General features: G+C 42.0%; 1 protein-coding gene across 1 annotated transcript in view; it reads right to left on the bottom strand.

The window, feature by feature from the left end:
• Positions 1–788: 788 nt before the first annotated feature.
• The window catches only part of INO80D (INO80 complex subunit D), a 60941-nt gene continuing 45767 nt past the window's right edge, over positions 789–15962 (bottom strand). Inside the window, exons 9-10 of the mRNA XM_077448521.1 lie at positions 4691–4848; positions 789–3773 (exon numbers count right to left, since the gene is read on the bottom strand). Coding sequence (XP_077304647.1) covers positions 2602–3773; positions 4691–4848 — 1330 coding nt within the window. The 3' untranslated portion in view covers positions 789–2601. The remainder of the gene's footprint in view (positions 3774–4690; positions 4849–15962) is intronic.

Raw genomic sequence — 15962 nt, 5'->3', positions numbered from 1 at the left:
GACAACAGACCGTTGTCCGCGGAAAATGTATTAGCCTGCCATTCAACATTTGTTGGCGGAAAGTTGGACAACATTTGTCTGATGGAGCGTACTTACGGTCGGATTTTAGGCCAACAGTCTCATCACACAATTCCCTGCCGAAAATCTGATCGTGTTTACGAGGCGTAACACTTCCAAGGACATCAAGACAAAAGCTCTAATAACTTTCCAATAAAGACTGCTGGAGCTTTGATATATTGGCACAATTTCAGAATATTAGGCCTAAAGGCCCATACACACGATCAGACTTTTTGACAACAAACATGCAAATTAGCTGTTTTGGAGCAACATCCGACCATGTGTACGCTCCATCGGACAAACTTTTTTGGTTTTCATCTGACTTTTGTTGGCTGTGCAAATGGACAAACTTTCTGGCAACAAAAGTCCGATGGAGCAAAGTCTGATCGTGTGTACAGAAAACCATAGGACTTTTGTACAAAGTACAAACAGGCATGCTCAGAACCAATGCAAAAGATCAGACAACAATACAGAAGTTAACCAAAGGTGGCGGTAAAGAGCAGAAAAACCACATGATTTGGAGAAAGTTGGCTGAAAAAGTCCTGCTGTGTGTATGCAATACAAGTTCACAGCAGACACCCTTTGTACAAAAATCCAAGGGAAAGTTTGTACAAAGTCCTATCGTGTATATGAGGCTTTAGACTCGCAAAAAAAAAAAAAAAAAAAAAAATCCATGTGTTGGAGGATTGGACACTTGCAAAAAATAAAAATGAAAATAAATAGACCAGCACAAGGTAAGCACTCCTACTACCAGCATGATTACATTTTGTTGCAAGCAGTTTCAAGAGCATGATCATAAAACATTAATGTGGGGTGGGACCCATGTGATTTTAACGATTGTTCATGTTGGTTTGCTCTAACAGGATAGCCTGCAGCTAACGAGCCACTCAAGAATGAATGTCCAAAGCTAACATCAGATGAAGACAGATTCCCCCCCACCTAATAGGAAGAGGACAAGACCAGGTGATAATAGCAGGAGAACCAAGCCAGAAGGAGATAAGACTACTTATACCAATGATAAAAATGGGAACATCCCTAAAAATTTAGACCATAATATGGAACTGGTCAATATGTTTTAACCAGGATATGGAAGAGGAAATCATGTCCAACAGAAAAGTAATCACTGCCCAAGCGCATATAACACAGGCAGGGAACACGTTTCCTAAGACTTGGAATACTGGTAATAGGAGGGGTTTTACTAGGGAAGCATATAATTTTATTTTTCCCAGTGTCCAATCCTAGAAGGCAACCTGACAGTTAACATCCGGTGACCTCAATATATGAAAAAGATTATAATCTAGGTATAAGATCCTAGCATTTTTCAGATAGCTCTGGCAAAAAGATATAAAGCCTTTTAAAGGTGACTGCATGCTGTGGGCCCATAAAAAGTTATTACTTTTAGTGGATACTGTCCCTGACTGATTATTTTATTGTATTAGAGATTTTACACTGATTTGTCTTGGAAAAACTTTAAAACCATTTGGGTAAAATATTTATAAAACTGCTGTGGGTAAAGTCCTACATTTGACAACATTAAATGTCTTAATATAAAATTTGGTAACCTTAACCAAATGGGCAAGTGATCATTTATTTTCTACTAGTCTACAACCTGACAATAAAAATATCCAACCACAGACCAATACATTCAAATTAATTCCAAAAAGAAGTCATCCCTACATGCAGGAATCCCAACTACAGAATCAGGATGAAGGTCCTACAAATAGCTTTTCTCAATCAAATTAGAACTTTATTGTAAGAAGCAAACAAGGGCCAAATGTGCAAAAAAAGTTAAAATGGTCATGGAGTTTTAAAGAGATGGTGGAATAAAAGGATTCCAGTATTGGGATTTAAACTAACTGAACCAAAAACCATGCATTGTAAGCTACTCCAGCTCAATTTTGTGTTTTCTCTGCCTTTGTCATGCCTCAAGTACTTTTACTATGTTCTGGACCATGCACAGAGTTTAGCAGGAAACATGGAATGGAAGCTACTTAAAGTGCTAGCAACACCACCCCTAAGATTTGGGATTTCTTCAATTTCTACAACACACAAGCACGCACTCACACACACGCACACACAGGGAACAAGATTGGGATAGCTTAATTTCTTTAGAAAAAGGACACTGGGTTCATACTGCACTGAGTAAGGAGAAACAGTACTGCCCAATTACTGCTCTTTCATGGAAAGCTCACTCTCCTTGATACCCTAACCTGCTTGCTGCCACGGATTTGTAGCTCTGCATTAAACTACATATATTCAGATGGCCAACATCAGGTAGTAAAAAGACATGATGCAGATTTCCTGTGGTCAGGAGCAAAGCAGAAAGTTAGAGAACCCAGCCTCACTAGTCTGGGAGTAAAACCGGGAAAGTAGACAAACAAGGATAATAGGAGCACCAGTGCCATTACAGCACAAGGAGGACACTGTACTGAATACACTCCTCCTTTAATGTGAAAAATAAGATCCGGGAATAAGTGATAAGAGGCGCAAAATGTGATTAATCGCTTCTCATACTACTTGTTCTTTAACAGGCAAGGATATCAGTTAGATTTTGTGATTGATGGATGAAGAGGTGTTGTTGGTACTTGTAGCTGTGGCACCTGTTACAGTAAATCCTGCAGGAGGAGCAATGGAGCTATGGCTGGGTTGCAGGTCTTTGGGGATGCCACTGTGAGAAGTCAGCTGATGGCCAAAGGCTGCAATGAATTGTGGGAGCTGTTGTTTGGAGGGCATAGAATCCATGAGTTCAGAGGGAGGGGGGCTTAGGCCACTAAAACTTGTCTGTGGTAACCCCGGAAGCATGTTAGAGCTGTTGGGGGTCACAGTGGAGAAGGTAGGCTGTGAAGGTTCTGAATGAGAGACAGCCTGAGGGGTAGACAAAGACGTGGAGAGAAGGTGCCCATCAGAACTGAGGAAGGTGCTGAATGTTGATGGGTCACCAAGGTTCACAGGGAGGTTACCCCAATGAGACTGAGCATTTACCACCCCACTTAGAGGCACCTCCATTTGGGTAGTGAGCAAGTGCTGTGTAATAATGGGCACCTCTGAAGAAAATGTATCTGTTAAACCATCACCAGCGAAGGAGGCAGCATGTGGAGATGTAATTTGGTCACTGTACGGTGAAGGAACATGCTCACTGTCATAATGGCTATCATGAGGAGAAGAATGTGGATGGTCACTGCTGTATTGCTGTTGCGAGGTGATTAAATTTTCTGTCTTGCTTAGAATTTCTGCAGGTAAATGCCGCTGGGAAGAATGGCTGCTTTCATGAAGTTCATGGTATGTACCCGTGAAAGACCTCTCTTCAAGCGAGCTGTGGCTTATTAGAGTTGCAGAACTAAGGCCAACATTGGCAGATGATGAAAACTGCCTCTGAATATGCCCACTCAGAGGTGTAGGTGGGCTAGACAAAGTAGCACGACCAAGGAGGTTTTCATCCAGTTCCAGACTGGAAAAGTTTTCGTGAACCATATGCCCATTTAGTAATTTTCCAAGGTCTGTATGATCTACTCGGCTCAGCGAATGGATCCCTGTGGTTCCAGACCCTGCAGAGAATGAGGACGTCATTCCACGCTCTGAAAGATCCTGAGCAGCAACACCATCTGCTTGAGTCAGCACTGCAATGGAACTTAGACACTCTAAAGATGTAACTGCTTGAAGAGCCCGCTCCAATTCTTCGGCTTCTTCAGTTGTTGGGAGAAGCTCACCATTTTTACCTGAAAGAAAATAAAGATTGCTGTAGTAGTGATAATGGGACCTTTTAAAAGCAATGTCCGAAACATTTATTCTAAATTATATCTAAAATTCCAAAAAATGTCCATGTTTGCATTTGGTTAATTAAAAAAAAAAAAAAAAAAAATCAGCATTTAAAAATTTAAATATTTGAAAAGTGGGGTATTAGCAATCACAAGTACGGTATGTTAATTGCACCAAAACAGTTACCCTGGAAAAAGTGCACCTTGTGTCTTGAATTCCTCCTAAAATAGCAGTTCACTTCCAATACCTAGCCCTCCCTATGCCTTGAGAGACATCTGGTGAGGTCATGTCCCTACTACTTTACTGCACACTGTTGACTGTGCTTGAGAGAAAGCTGTACCTGAACACCTGCAATGCAAGGATCTGGCCTTTTTCTGCTTAAAGTGATGGTAAAGTATTTAACTTTTTTCTAAAATTAAAACAAAAACAAGTTTATACTTGCTTTCTCTGAAATGGCATTGCACAGAGCAGCCCAGAACCTACTCTTATTTGGGTCCCCACCGGTGCTGTTGGCTCCTTCTCTTCTCAGTGTGCAACCAAAAGCAGCCTCTTCCTATGATTGCACACCCGCTTCCAAGCCAGGCTGTGTGCATCTTTGGGCAGAGTAAGCACAATCCTGCCCAACCGTTAGGAGTAGCCAACTCCAGAGATACAGTGTTACACACAGCATGGCAAGTTAGTAATGGTAAAGATATACTGCAGGGAGACCACAGGAAATACTGGTGAATTTTTTGGACATGTTCATTAACCCGTTTGTACAGCCTTCTAGGTAAGAGGAGTAAATCATGCAGCCCCATGAAGTAGTAGCTGACTCCTTTTGAGCTGATCATCATAAGACATTCTAGGTTTACAAATCAAAAATGGTTATATAGCATACCTTCAAAAAAGTCAAAGTCTTGTAGGTCATCAGACAGACGTGGAAGGACATCAGAGAAATCTTCCTGATTCAGTTCCAAATCATGAGGAATGTCAGTGATCTCACTAGTGATGTCATCCGGTAGCTCTTCAGTGCTCAAGTCTGGCGTGGATGGACTTCTACAAAAAACAGAAGGAGTAGATGTCTACATTGCTTCACAGAACAATGTTAACCTAGTGTGGACAATTAAAGCAAAATTATATTTATTATATTAGATTATAATACACACACTTGAAGAGTTAAAATTCCAGTTCACCGATTCCTTTGCCGTCAGTCCTTTCTCTTATAGGAAAGAACAGGAAGTCAAAGGGAAATCTGTACAATAAAAAGGGGGATGATAACCTTCGATAATGGTTACCAGAACAGGTGTCCCATTGATAGATTTTGCCTCTATTCCTGTTTGGTGTCAACTGTAAAAATTTGGAATTTTCGAAATAGAGAACCCTACCACTAACACGTCTGTGGATGATAGATCTCACTGAGAATTTCTTTAGCTGCAATCCTTTTTCTTTTTTCTCTTGGCAGGTACAGTACCCTTTATGTGCATGTTTTTGTACCATTCACTATAAGGCTAATGCTTATTCTATTGTAGGTTTTGTACCTTGTATTTGGGGCCTATGGCCCCCACCCCTGTGTGGGCCACAATTTTGACTACACACACACAAACACTCTAAAATGTACTAAAAACAAAGCCATTTTTAGCGCATAATAAATACCGTTATGCAAGAATGAACAATTGCCATTTACATAGCACTGGTATATTTTACAATGCTTTCCATCTGTACATTTAAACTACATTTCTGCCCTTGACATTTACACCCTACCATAATCACTGTGATGCAAAATATTGTACTTGATCTACCATGGTGGTGTACACGTGCCTAAATTGGATGGATTAAATTTACACAAAAAAACTGACCTGAGTATAAGCGCATCTATTTTATAGTGATTTTATGTGAAAGACCAAACACAGAGTGGCACATAATTTTGAAGTAGAAGGAAAATGATAAATGGTTTTCCAAGTACTTTAGAAAATAAATATTTGAAAAGTGTAGCATGCATTTGTATTCAGCCCCCCATTACTCTGATACCCCTAACTAAAATCCAGTGGAACCAATTGCCTTCAGAAGTCACCTATTTAGTAAATAGAGTCCACCTGTGTGTAATTTAATCTCAGTATACATACAGCTCAGAGGTGTGTTAGAGAACCATAGTAAACAAACAGCATCATGAAGGCCAAGGAACACATGAGACAGGTCAGGGATAAAGTTGGAAAAGTTTAACAAAGGGTTGGGTTATATAAAGAAATCCCAAGCTTTGACCATCTCACAGAGCACTGCTCAAACCATCATCCGCAAATGGAAACCTACCAAGACATGGCCACCCACCTAAACACACAGGCTGTGTCTTGAGAGAAACAGGGAAGCATTCAAATGGCTAATGGTAACTCTGGAGGAGCTGCTGAGATCCACAGCTCAGGAGGGAGAATCTGTCTACAGGACGATTAGTTGTGCATGTGACAAATTTGGCCTTTATGGAAGGGTGGCAAAAAGAAAGCCATTGAATAAAGCAAACATGTGGAAGAATGTGTTATGCTCAGATCAGACCAAAACTGAACTTTTGGCCTAAAACCAAAACACTACGTGGGGTGGAAAATGAACACTGCACAAATGCCCTGAACACACCATCCCCACCGTGAAACATGGTGGTGGCAGCATATTGTGGGGATGCTTTTCTCCAGCAGCAACAGGGAAGCTAGTCAGAGTTGGTGGGAAGAAAGAGGGATAAAGAACTCAACTCCAGGTGAATGGATTAGGCTTGATATACCTATGGAGGCAGCCAGGCCTATGCAACAAAGAAGAAATGGCTGCACATCGATGAAAGTTCAATGCAATTTATTAAATCAGCAGGATGACATCAAAAAGGACACCAACAGTCTTGTAGATATGTTTCTCACAGTACAATTGTGCTTAATTACTACAAGGATATATCCCACTGAACAACACTAATGCGGCCATACATTGTCGAATTTCGAACAAATTTTCTTTTCAAAATCAGAAAATTCGTTTTGTTGTGATCCGATGATGCCACCATTGATTTTCGAAATTCGGCTGACCAAGCCTTCAATTTCACCTCATGTTGCTACAGAAAATAATTTGCTTGGCCGGGAAGCTTCTTTTCTCTCCGTAAATTTTCTTTTCTTATTACATTTCTCGCACGATTCTCCCATCATTGATTAGAAAATCGTTAGTTTTTCAAAAAATTTCCAACATGTCCGATTCCTCAAATTTTATTTCCGCACGAAAATCGGCTGTTACTGCAGCCCACTAATGGTGTGAAATTCATACGAAAATTCTTAGATAAGAATTTTCTTTCGAAAATCGAACTGTGTATGGCCGGCATTATACAAGATCACCCCTCTATCAACACAGGTGTTTCAAAGAGGGGAAAATCAAACAGCAGGAAAAAAAAAAAAACCACACCTGATCAATCATTCCATCTGATCAGGGCACGAGTCTAAATCTAAAATAAACATATCACAATGATATACTGATATAAATATAAAGAGATAGAGGATTCATAACAAATGAATAAAAAAAAAAAAAAAAAAAAAAAAAAAGGTGCCTATACCACTCAATTACGATGTAGTGCAAAGAACCTCAAAATTCATGTAAGTGTGTAAAATAGACACACACACACACACACACACACACACCATCTCACAAAAGTGAGTACACTATTCACATTTTTATAATTTTATTATAACTTTTCATGTAAAAACACTGAAGAAATGACACTTTGCTACAATGTAAAGTAGTGAGTGTACAGCTTGTATAACAGTGTAAATTTGCCGTCCCCTCAAAATAACACACAGCCATTAATGTCTAAACCACTGACAACAAAAGAGAGAGTACACTCGTAAGTGAAAATGGATCCAATTAGACATTTTCCCTCCCCAGTGTCATGCAAATTATTAGTGTTACAAGATCTCAGGTGTGAATGGGGAGCAGGTATGTTAAATTTTGGGTTATTGCTCTTACTCTCTCATACTGGTCACTGGAAGTTCAACATGGCATCTCATTGCAAAGAGCTCTCGGAGGATCTGAACAAAAAGAATTGATGCTCTACATAAAGTTGGACTAGGCTATAGGAAGATTGCCAAGACCCTGAAACTGAGCTGCAGCATGGTGGCCAAGACCATACAGCGGTTTAAAAGGACCGGTTCCACTCAGAACAGGCCTCACCATGGTCGACCAAAGAGGTTGAGTGCACATGCTCAGAGTCATATCCAGATGTTATCTTTGGGAAATGGACGTACGAGTGCTGCCAGCATTGCTGCAGAGGTTGAAGGGGTGGGGGGTCAGCCTGTCGGTGACCATACGCCACACACTCCATTAAATTGGTCTGCATGGCTGTCATCCCAGAAGGAAGCCTCTTCTAAAGGTGATACAAAAGAAAGCCTGCAAACAGTTTGCTGAAGACAAGCAGACTAAGGCCGCGTACACACGGGCGGACTGTTCGCCCAACTTAGTTCGTCAGACAATCCGACAGACAGTCCGTTCAAAATTTGCATGAACGGACTTGACCACACACGATGAGCAGACAGTCCGCTGAAAGCGTGCGCGATGACGTGAACGGCACGTACGACGGGACGAGAAATTCAACCTTCGGCCGTGTAAATCCTTTCTGAGCATGCGCCAAACTTAGTCTGTCGAACTAGCCTACACACGAGCGGACTGTCTGCTGAAACCAAGTTTGGACGGACTGTCTTACGGAAATTCCGTAAGACTTTGTTCGTCAGACTGTCCGCTGAAACAGTCCGCTGAAGCCCACACACGAGCGGATTGTCCGCTGAAACACTGTTCAGCGGACTAAGTTGGGCGAACAGTCCGCCCGTGTGTACGCGGCCTAAGGACATGGATTACTGGAACCATGTCCTGTGGTATGATGAGACCAAGATAAACTTATTTGGTTCAGACGGTGTCAAGTGTATGTGGCAGCAACCAGGTGAGGCAAGTATTATGCCTACAGTCAAGCATGGCGGTGGGAGCGTCATGGTCTGGGGCTGCATGAGTGCTGCCGACATTGGGGAGCTGCAGTTCATTGAGGGAACCATAAATGCCAACATGTACTGTGACATACTGAAGCTGAGCATGATCCCCGCCCTTCAGAGACTTGGCTGCAGGGCAGTATTCCAACATGATAAAGACCCCAAACACACCTCCAAGATGACACCACCTTGCTAAAGAAGCTGAGGGTAAAGGTGATGGACTGGACAAGCATGTCTTCAGACCTAAACCCTATTGAGCATCTGTGGGGTACCCTCAAATGGAAGGTGGCGGATCACAAGCTTTCTTACATCCATCAGCTCCATGATGTCATCATGGAGGCATGAAGGAGGACTCCAGTGGCAAACTGATCTCTGGTGAACTCCAAGCCCAAGGGGGTTAAGGCAGTGTTGAAAAATAATGGTGGCCACACAAACTATTGACAATTTGGGAACAATTTGGACATTTTCATTTAGGGGCGTACTCCCTTTTGTTACGAGCGGTTTAAACATTAATGGCTAGGTGTTGAGTTATTTTGAGGGGACAGCAAATTTGCACTGTTATACAAGTTGTACACTTACTACTATACTTTGTAGCAAAGTGTAATTTCTTCATTGTTGACACATGAAAAGATAGAATAAAATATTTACAAAAATGTGAGGGGTGTACTCACTTTTGTGAGATGCTGTATAGTAAAATTATATATACACACACACACACACAAAAATGGAAAAACGTAACTGGTTGATATAAACCACGTGTATATAGAAAAAGGACAAATATATGATCATATACAATATATGTAAAGGTGTCCAAGGTTAAATGATGAATCAATCAATAAAATCGATCTAAACAAAAATGTCCAGATCCCCACATAGGTCATATAAATCTCAAAAAAATTAGCATACATGATACCTGGAACAAAAAAAATGGGGCATAAAAATAGATGACCACAGCTAAGAAATTATGGTTACAGTGGACCACCACATCAGTTACAAAAGGATGGTAGAGAAGAAGGCGGGAGGGGGGCTGGGAAGACAGGGGGCGAAGGAGGTGAAAAAAAAAAAAAAATGAATACAAATCTAGGTTACCAGCATCTGGCAGCTCGACTAGCGGAGGCATTAAAGTAATCTATACATAGAAGTGGCCAACATCCCACTCGAAGTTTAAGCCCCGGCGATGCATATTTAATAGTCCAGCCACATTGGTGGATATTTTTTTCCTCAAACGCTGTCGCTGCCCTGAATATGATGGCAGCACGAACATCCCGTTGCACCACATTTGAAGTTCCCTGTAAAAATTTAGCCAAGTAAAGGATCTAAGTGGCTCGCTGGAGAAAAAAAAAAAAAAAAAAAAACACTCTGAGATAAGGATCAAACCAAAGTGGGTGCCCTGCGAGAGACCACGTTAATTCCTTCACGTAGGATATCAGCACATGTCTCATCAAATTGTAAAATAGGTAGATGTCCATTTTAAAAAATGCATTTTGCTAAATGGACTACTGAATGGAGTGAATAGGGTTAAAAACAATTAGCATTCTTGTTTTCCTGATAGCTTTTTTTCTATAAAGCGGGAGTCCACCGGGACTCCGCGTTTTTTTTTTTTTTTTTTAAAGCCAGCAGCTACAAATACTGCAGCTGCTGACTTTTAAAATAGTGACACTTACCTGTCCAGCGCGCCCGCGATGTCGGCACCCGAAGCCGATCGCTAGGTCGTCTGTCGGGTCCTGCCGCCGCCATCTTGGGTATGGGGATCAGGAAATGGAGCCTTTCGGCTTCATTTCCCGGTTCCCTACTGCGCATTGCGCGAGCCGCGCGGCGCAATCCGGACGGTCCCCGCTGCCTCTGGGAACTGTGTGTTTCCCAGCAGGCAGCGGGGCACTTGCGCAAAGGGGCGGGCAGTTGCGGAAAGGGGCGTGATCTACGCCCCTTTCCGCAGACAGCTATGCCGGAAGTGGGTGCAGTTACCTGTATTATCCATCGGGGGGATTCCGATGAGCGGAGGTCCATTTTAGGGTGGACCTCCGCTTTAAGAAGTCATCCGTTTTTGCTTTGCTATGGATAACACCCTGCCCAGCATCTGAGGATAACCATGGAGTAAAGATCTCCCAGAGTGATTGTTTGTGCCTCTTGTTGGAAATGTATGTTGTCGCTACAGATACGCCTGACCCATAGGAACTGACCGACAGGAATACCCTTAATGGTATGTCTCGGGTGGCCTGACTTGGCACATAAAAGTGAGTTTACCAATAAGGGATTCCTATATAAAAAGTGGCCGAAACTACATTGGCTCCAGTCAGGCACACATCCAAATAACATACGGATGTTGTCTACACAACCAGTAAATCTAGTCTAAGCCTAAATTGACAACCTAAGGGGGTTCTCTCCTCCCAAGATGTGGGCCTGGAGGTGGAACTCCTCAAAGATAAGGCAGCTGTGTGATTTTTTTTTTTTATTTAATTTATTTTTAACTACACACGCATATAATTTTATATACAATTATTTTTATTTACAATAATTTTGAGGTTCTTTGCACTACATCTTAATTGTGTGGTGCAGGCACCTTTTTTAATTTTTATGAAGACAATTATCACTTTATACTTTTTAGATTAGTATATCATCAAGATTTATTTTAGATTTAGACTCATGTCCTCGTCAAATGGGGCGACTATACAAGTGTGTTTTTCCTGCTATTTGATTTTCACCCTCTGAAACACCTGTGTTGATAGAGGGCGATCTTATACAAGTGTTGTCCAGTGGGATATGTCCTTGTAATGATTAAGCACAATTGTACTGTGTGAAACACATCTACAAGACTGTCGGTGTCCTTTGAGATCATCATGCTGATTTAATAAACTGCATTGGACTTTCATCAACGTGCAGCCATTTCTTCTTTGTCCAGTCCTCAAGGCACACCAACAGGTCATGTTTTCAGGATTTCCCTCAGATGAAACAGCTGTGCTAATTACCAAGGCGGTGAAACTAATCAAATCACCTGTGCAAAATAATGGAAAGCCTGAAGACATGACCTGTTAGGGCACCTTGAGGACTGGAGTTGAGAAACACTGACCGGGGGCAGGGGCTTGCACTTGATTGGAATCCTATCCGGCTTAATCCATTCACTCGCAGCATCGCCAGCTTGGTGACTACCAGCCTATTTACACAGAGTTACATGCCGCTCTGAATACAAATATTTGTATGATGACTGAGGACACTGCTACACAGGACACCAGCCATACCGTACGGGTTACAGAAAGACAATTAACCCAGGACCAATGCTCAGGAAGCCTTCAATAAAACAGATAATGAAGCTGGCTCTGTGCTATTGTTATTCATAAAGCTGGAAAAGAGCATTATTAAAAGAGATCCAAGCTTTTTGGGAATCAAACTTTCTCTCTCCTTGAGTATCTACTCAATGATCGGATACCGAAGGGATTGCTAGTAAAAAAGTTCCCCACTTTTGAACGGTTCGATTAAACCCAAAGTTCAATGGACTTTCACCTTGACCACTTGCTCTAAAGCTCTGACGGATATAAGAATTCTATCCAAAAACTGTAAAATTGAATTTCTACAGTAAGTAAAATAGCAGAGGTTTCAACTAGCACTAAAACCCTTACAAGGTGCGGGTGAGTTCACACATCTTGAGCAACATCTCAATGAAAAATGTAAACAATATGAAAAATTCTATAATTGCAAACAAAAAAAATAAAATAATAATAAGTTACTTGATAAGACTATGACACCAATAATGCTTACATATGGAAACTGAGATGCAACTGTAGCGGTGCGCCTCAGTATACTACTAATGGAACCTGAAAAAACATGTCAGTTTTTCTGACACCGATACAGAATATTGGGGCGATACTTTGGCTGACTCTGACTTATCACCGGAACATCCATCCACTAGTGGCCAGCATGAAAGATCCACCCCTTTACCCCCAAAAATGGGGACCACAATCACAGGAAACGCAAGAGGAGGTGGAACAAAAACAAACATACCGGAGGACACGCCGGGGGTGCAGAAAGTGGGGGTACTGAGGAATAGAAGAGATATATGTGTCCCGCCACCAGGACACACAAGTTTTAAGAGATTTCTTTAATGTATTGAATTTGTCGGACAGCATACTCACCGATGGAGAAATGTCCCTATTGTCTAAAAGGACTTAATTTTTGTCCCCAGAGATATTTCATTTTGACACCATTGTAGATGTGAACAGATTTGTGAGGAATTCATCTATTAAGAAGTTACATTACTATTCAATTGATAATGCAGAAAGGTCTAATCCATCTGAACATATCTGTCTGTGTGCCTGATATAGGAGGATTTTTCTTTTAGAGAACAATGTGCTGTCAGACATTTGGAGGATTTAGCGGCAGACAGTAACACAGTTGATACACTATAGGTTTGTGATAAAGCTGTCAGATCCGTACAAATCAAAATCAGATTTCTATCCAGTCAGCTCTCACACTCCGGATATGACCAAATTTCAAAAAACGATTGAGTGCGATTTGACAGCTTTGGCACAGCAAGTTATGGGAGGTTAAACTGCTTGGCAATGTAATCTATGAAAGATGAGCCCTCGATCGGCTGTTGGAGGACAATACCATTAACAACTCTGACAAGGAAGGCCTCATTGTTGTATTAAATGCTGATCAATACAAACAGAAAGCAGTCAGACAATTGTCTGATCATCTAACCTATACTAAACTTGCTGGGGATCGGACAAAGAAATAGAGTAGAGTAATGATTACGGATTTGATTCAAGGGGTGTAAGAATAGGCATATTTAACCAGAAAGAAGCCAAATCTTTGATATCAGATTATCCACTTTTTACCATCTACCCAAAACCCACAAAGGGGTTGGATACCCTGCAAGGTAGACCTTTTATTCACCAGCATCAATTCCCTAAATGAACGATTGAGTCAGTGGTTAGATCGGCAGTTACAGCTATTGGTTGCCAGGTTACCTCTAGGACACAAATTACCTTCTTAACATCATGAAAGATTTTATATGGGAGGGAGGATGATTTTACCTGGGTAACCAGCCTCTATTCCCCCATACCCCACCATCCTGCAGTTGCAGCTGTCTTTTTTATCTGTGATATACAGTCTGTGTTCCATAGACAAATTGGTTAAATATTCCAGATATACTCAAATATTTGCCGTCACGTGCCTACTTCATCTTTGGTGGCGAATTCTACCTCCAGAGGTGTGGGGCCACTATGGGAGACAAATTTTCTCCCTCCCTGGCCAACATTTATATGGATTGGTGGGAGCGGGCCCACATCTTTGTAGGAGAGAACACCTTTAGGTCATCAAAAAGGCTCTTTTAGATTAATTGACTACCTATTGTTGGTGGTTTGATGGGGGAGCGATTGTCTTTTGCCTATTGGAACACTTCAACAACAGGAATCTTGTTTTTTACTGGTTGTCTGGACAGCAAATCAGTAGGTTATTTGGATGTGTGCCTGATTGGAGCCAACAGTGTAGTTTCCTCCACTATATATAGGAAACCCTCGTCGGGAAACTCCTTTACTTGCCCAGTCAGACCACCCAAGACATACCAATAAGGGTATTCCTGACCGTCAGTTCCTACGGGTCAGGCATATCTGTAGTGACAACCTACATTTTCAACAAGAGGCACAATCACTTTATGGGAGATTTTTACTCCATGGTTATCCTCAGATGCTGGACAGGGCATTATCCATAGCAAAAGAAAAAACAGAAATGATCTGAAGAAAAAAAAAAAAAAAAAAAGCCATCAGGAACAAGAATCTTATTCGTTTAACCCTATCCACTTCATTCAGTAGTGAATTTAGCAAAATAAAAAAAAAAGTGTTAATTACCATCTACCCATTTTACAATCTGATGAGACATGCGCCGATATCCTATGTGAAGGAGTCAACGTGGTCTCGCTCAGGGAACCCACTTTGGGTTGATCCTTTTCTCAAAGTTTTTATCACTTAGATCCCTTACGTGCCTAGATTTTAAAGGGAACTTCCAATGTGGTGTAATGGGATGTTCGTGCTGCCATCATTTTCAGGGTGACAGAACATTTTGCCAGCTTCCTTCATGTATGTCCAGCGTCTGACGCAGTTAGCCACACCCCCCACAAAATTACAGACCCCCCCCTTTCCTTTTTTTTTCCAGGAAGGAGTTTTCCTGCGCTAGCTGTACCTGTAAGCATGGAGGGGGGGGGGGGGGGTATAAATCCTCCGCTGATGCGGCCACGGTCTGCCCTTTATATTTTTCTTTTTTTTTTTTTCTCTTCTTCAAAAGAGGCAACCATCTTGGCATGCCCCCCTGAAGGGGAATAAAGCCAATCTGGGGCCACAGGAGGAGACCAGACCCCTACTTTTCTTACCAGAGGGTCTGTTCCGGCTGGAGGAGAGTGAAGGCTTCTGCTGTTTCCAGCATCAGGATGGCGAGTGCTGAATACAGCCCCCCAGTGGTGACACATAAGCAAGACAACACTATATATAGAAGGAGAAATTCCTGAGAAAATCTCCCTTACCTTATCCTCGCAGCAGTGTTTTATCCGAGACCTTATAGGAAACCTTCAGGAACCAGGGCACTCTCAGGATCTCACAATCCTGAACCAGCAAAAGCCCCATGCCAGTAAAACTTTATGGCCTCACTACCAAAAAGTACTGTGGCCCAGCTCTCTAAAGAGAAGCGTTCACAAGCAAAACCTTGTTTCTTAGGATAGGAGTACCATTCATTTAGCCCATGAAAAGACATCAGAATGGATCCGTCAGAATCCCTCGAAGAGGTTAGGAAACCCTTACTTCAGCTCCCCAAGCACCGCCTATGTCCAAGTTACCCTGTGTCTATTAGGGGCACAGGGTGATAGAGAACCCCAGTCTGATCTGTCCTAATCAGACTCACCGTACAACCACACTGGAATGTTGTGCGTGTATTCTCATACTTTTGTGGACTCTTTGCTGGGTTGTTTGGGGTGTGGCTGTATTCCACTGTTCTATTGTGTTGGTCTGCCTTGGGAGAATATTATTCATGCATGTGTTTGCTGTGGGGAAAGGGGGCGGGGGGGGGGGGGGGGCTCGGAATTCCTCCCTGCTGATTGGACGGACAGTCTACCCCACCCTGAAAGCAATGGGAGGGGGAATTGTCCAAGGTGTTACCTGTGTTTCAATAAACAGTTCATATTCCAGCTTTATAACTGAG

Source organism: Lithobates pipiens, unplaced genomic scaffold (genome assembly GCF_037356315.1).
Source record: "Lithobates pipiens isolate NorthernLeopardFrog02 unplaced genomic scaffold, aLitPip1_a1.2 Scaffold_22, whole genome shotgun sequence".
NCBI lineage: Eukaryota > Metazoa > Chordata > Amphibia > Anura > Ranidae > Lithobates > Lithobates pipiens.
The sequence above is the reverse complement of the archived record's forward strand: the minus strand, read 5'-3'. Positions and strand labels throughout refer to the sequence as shown.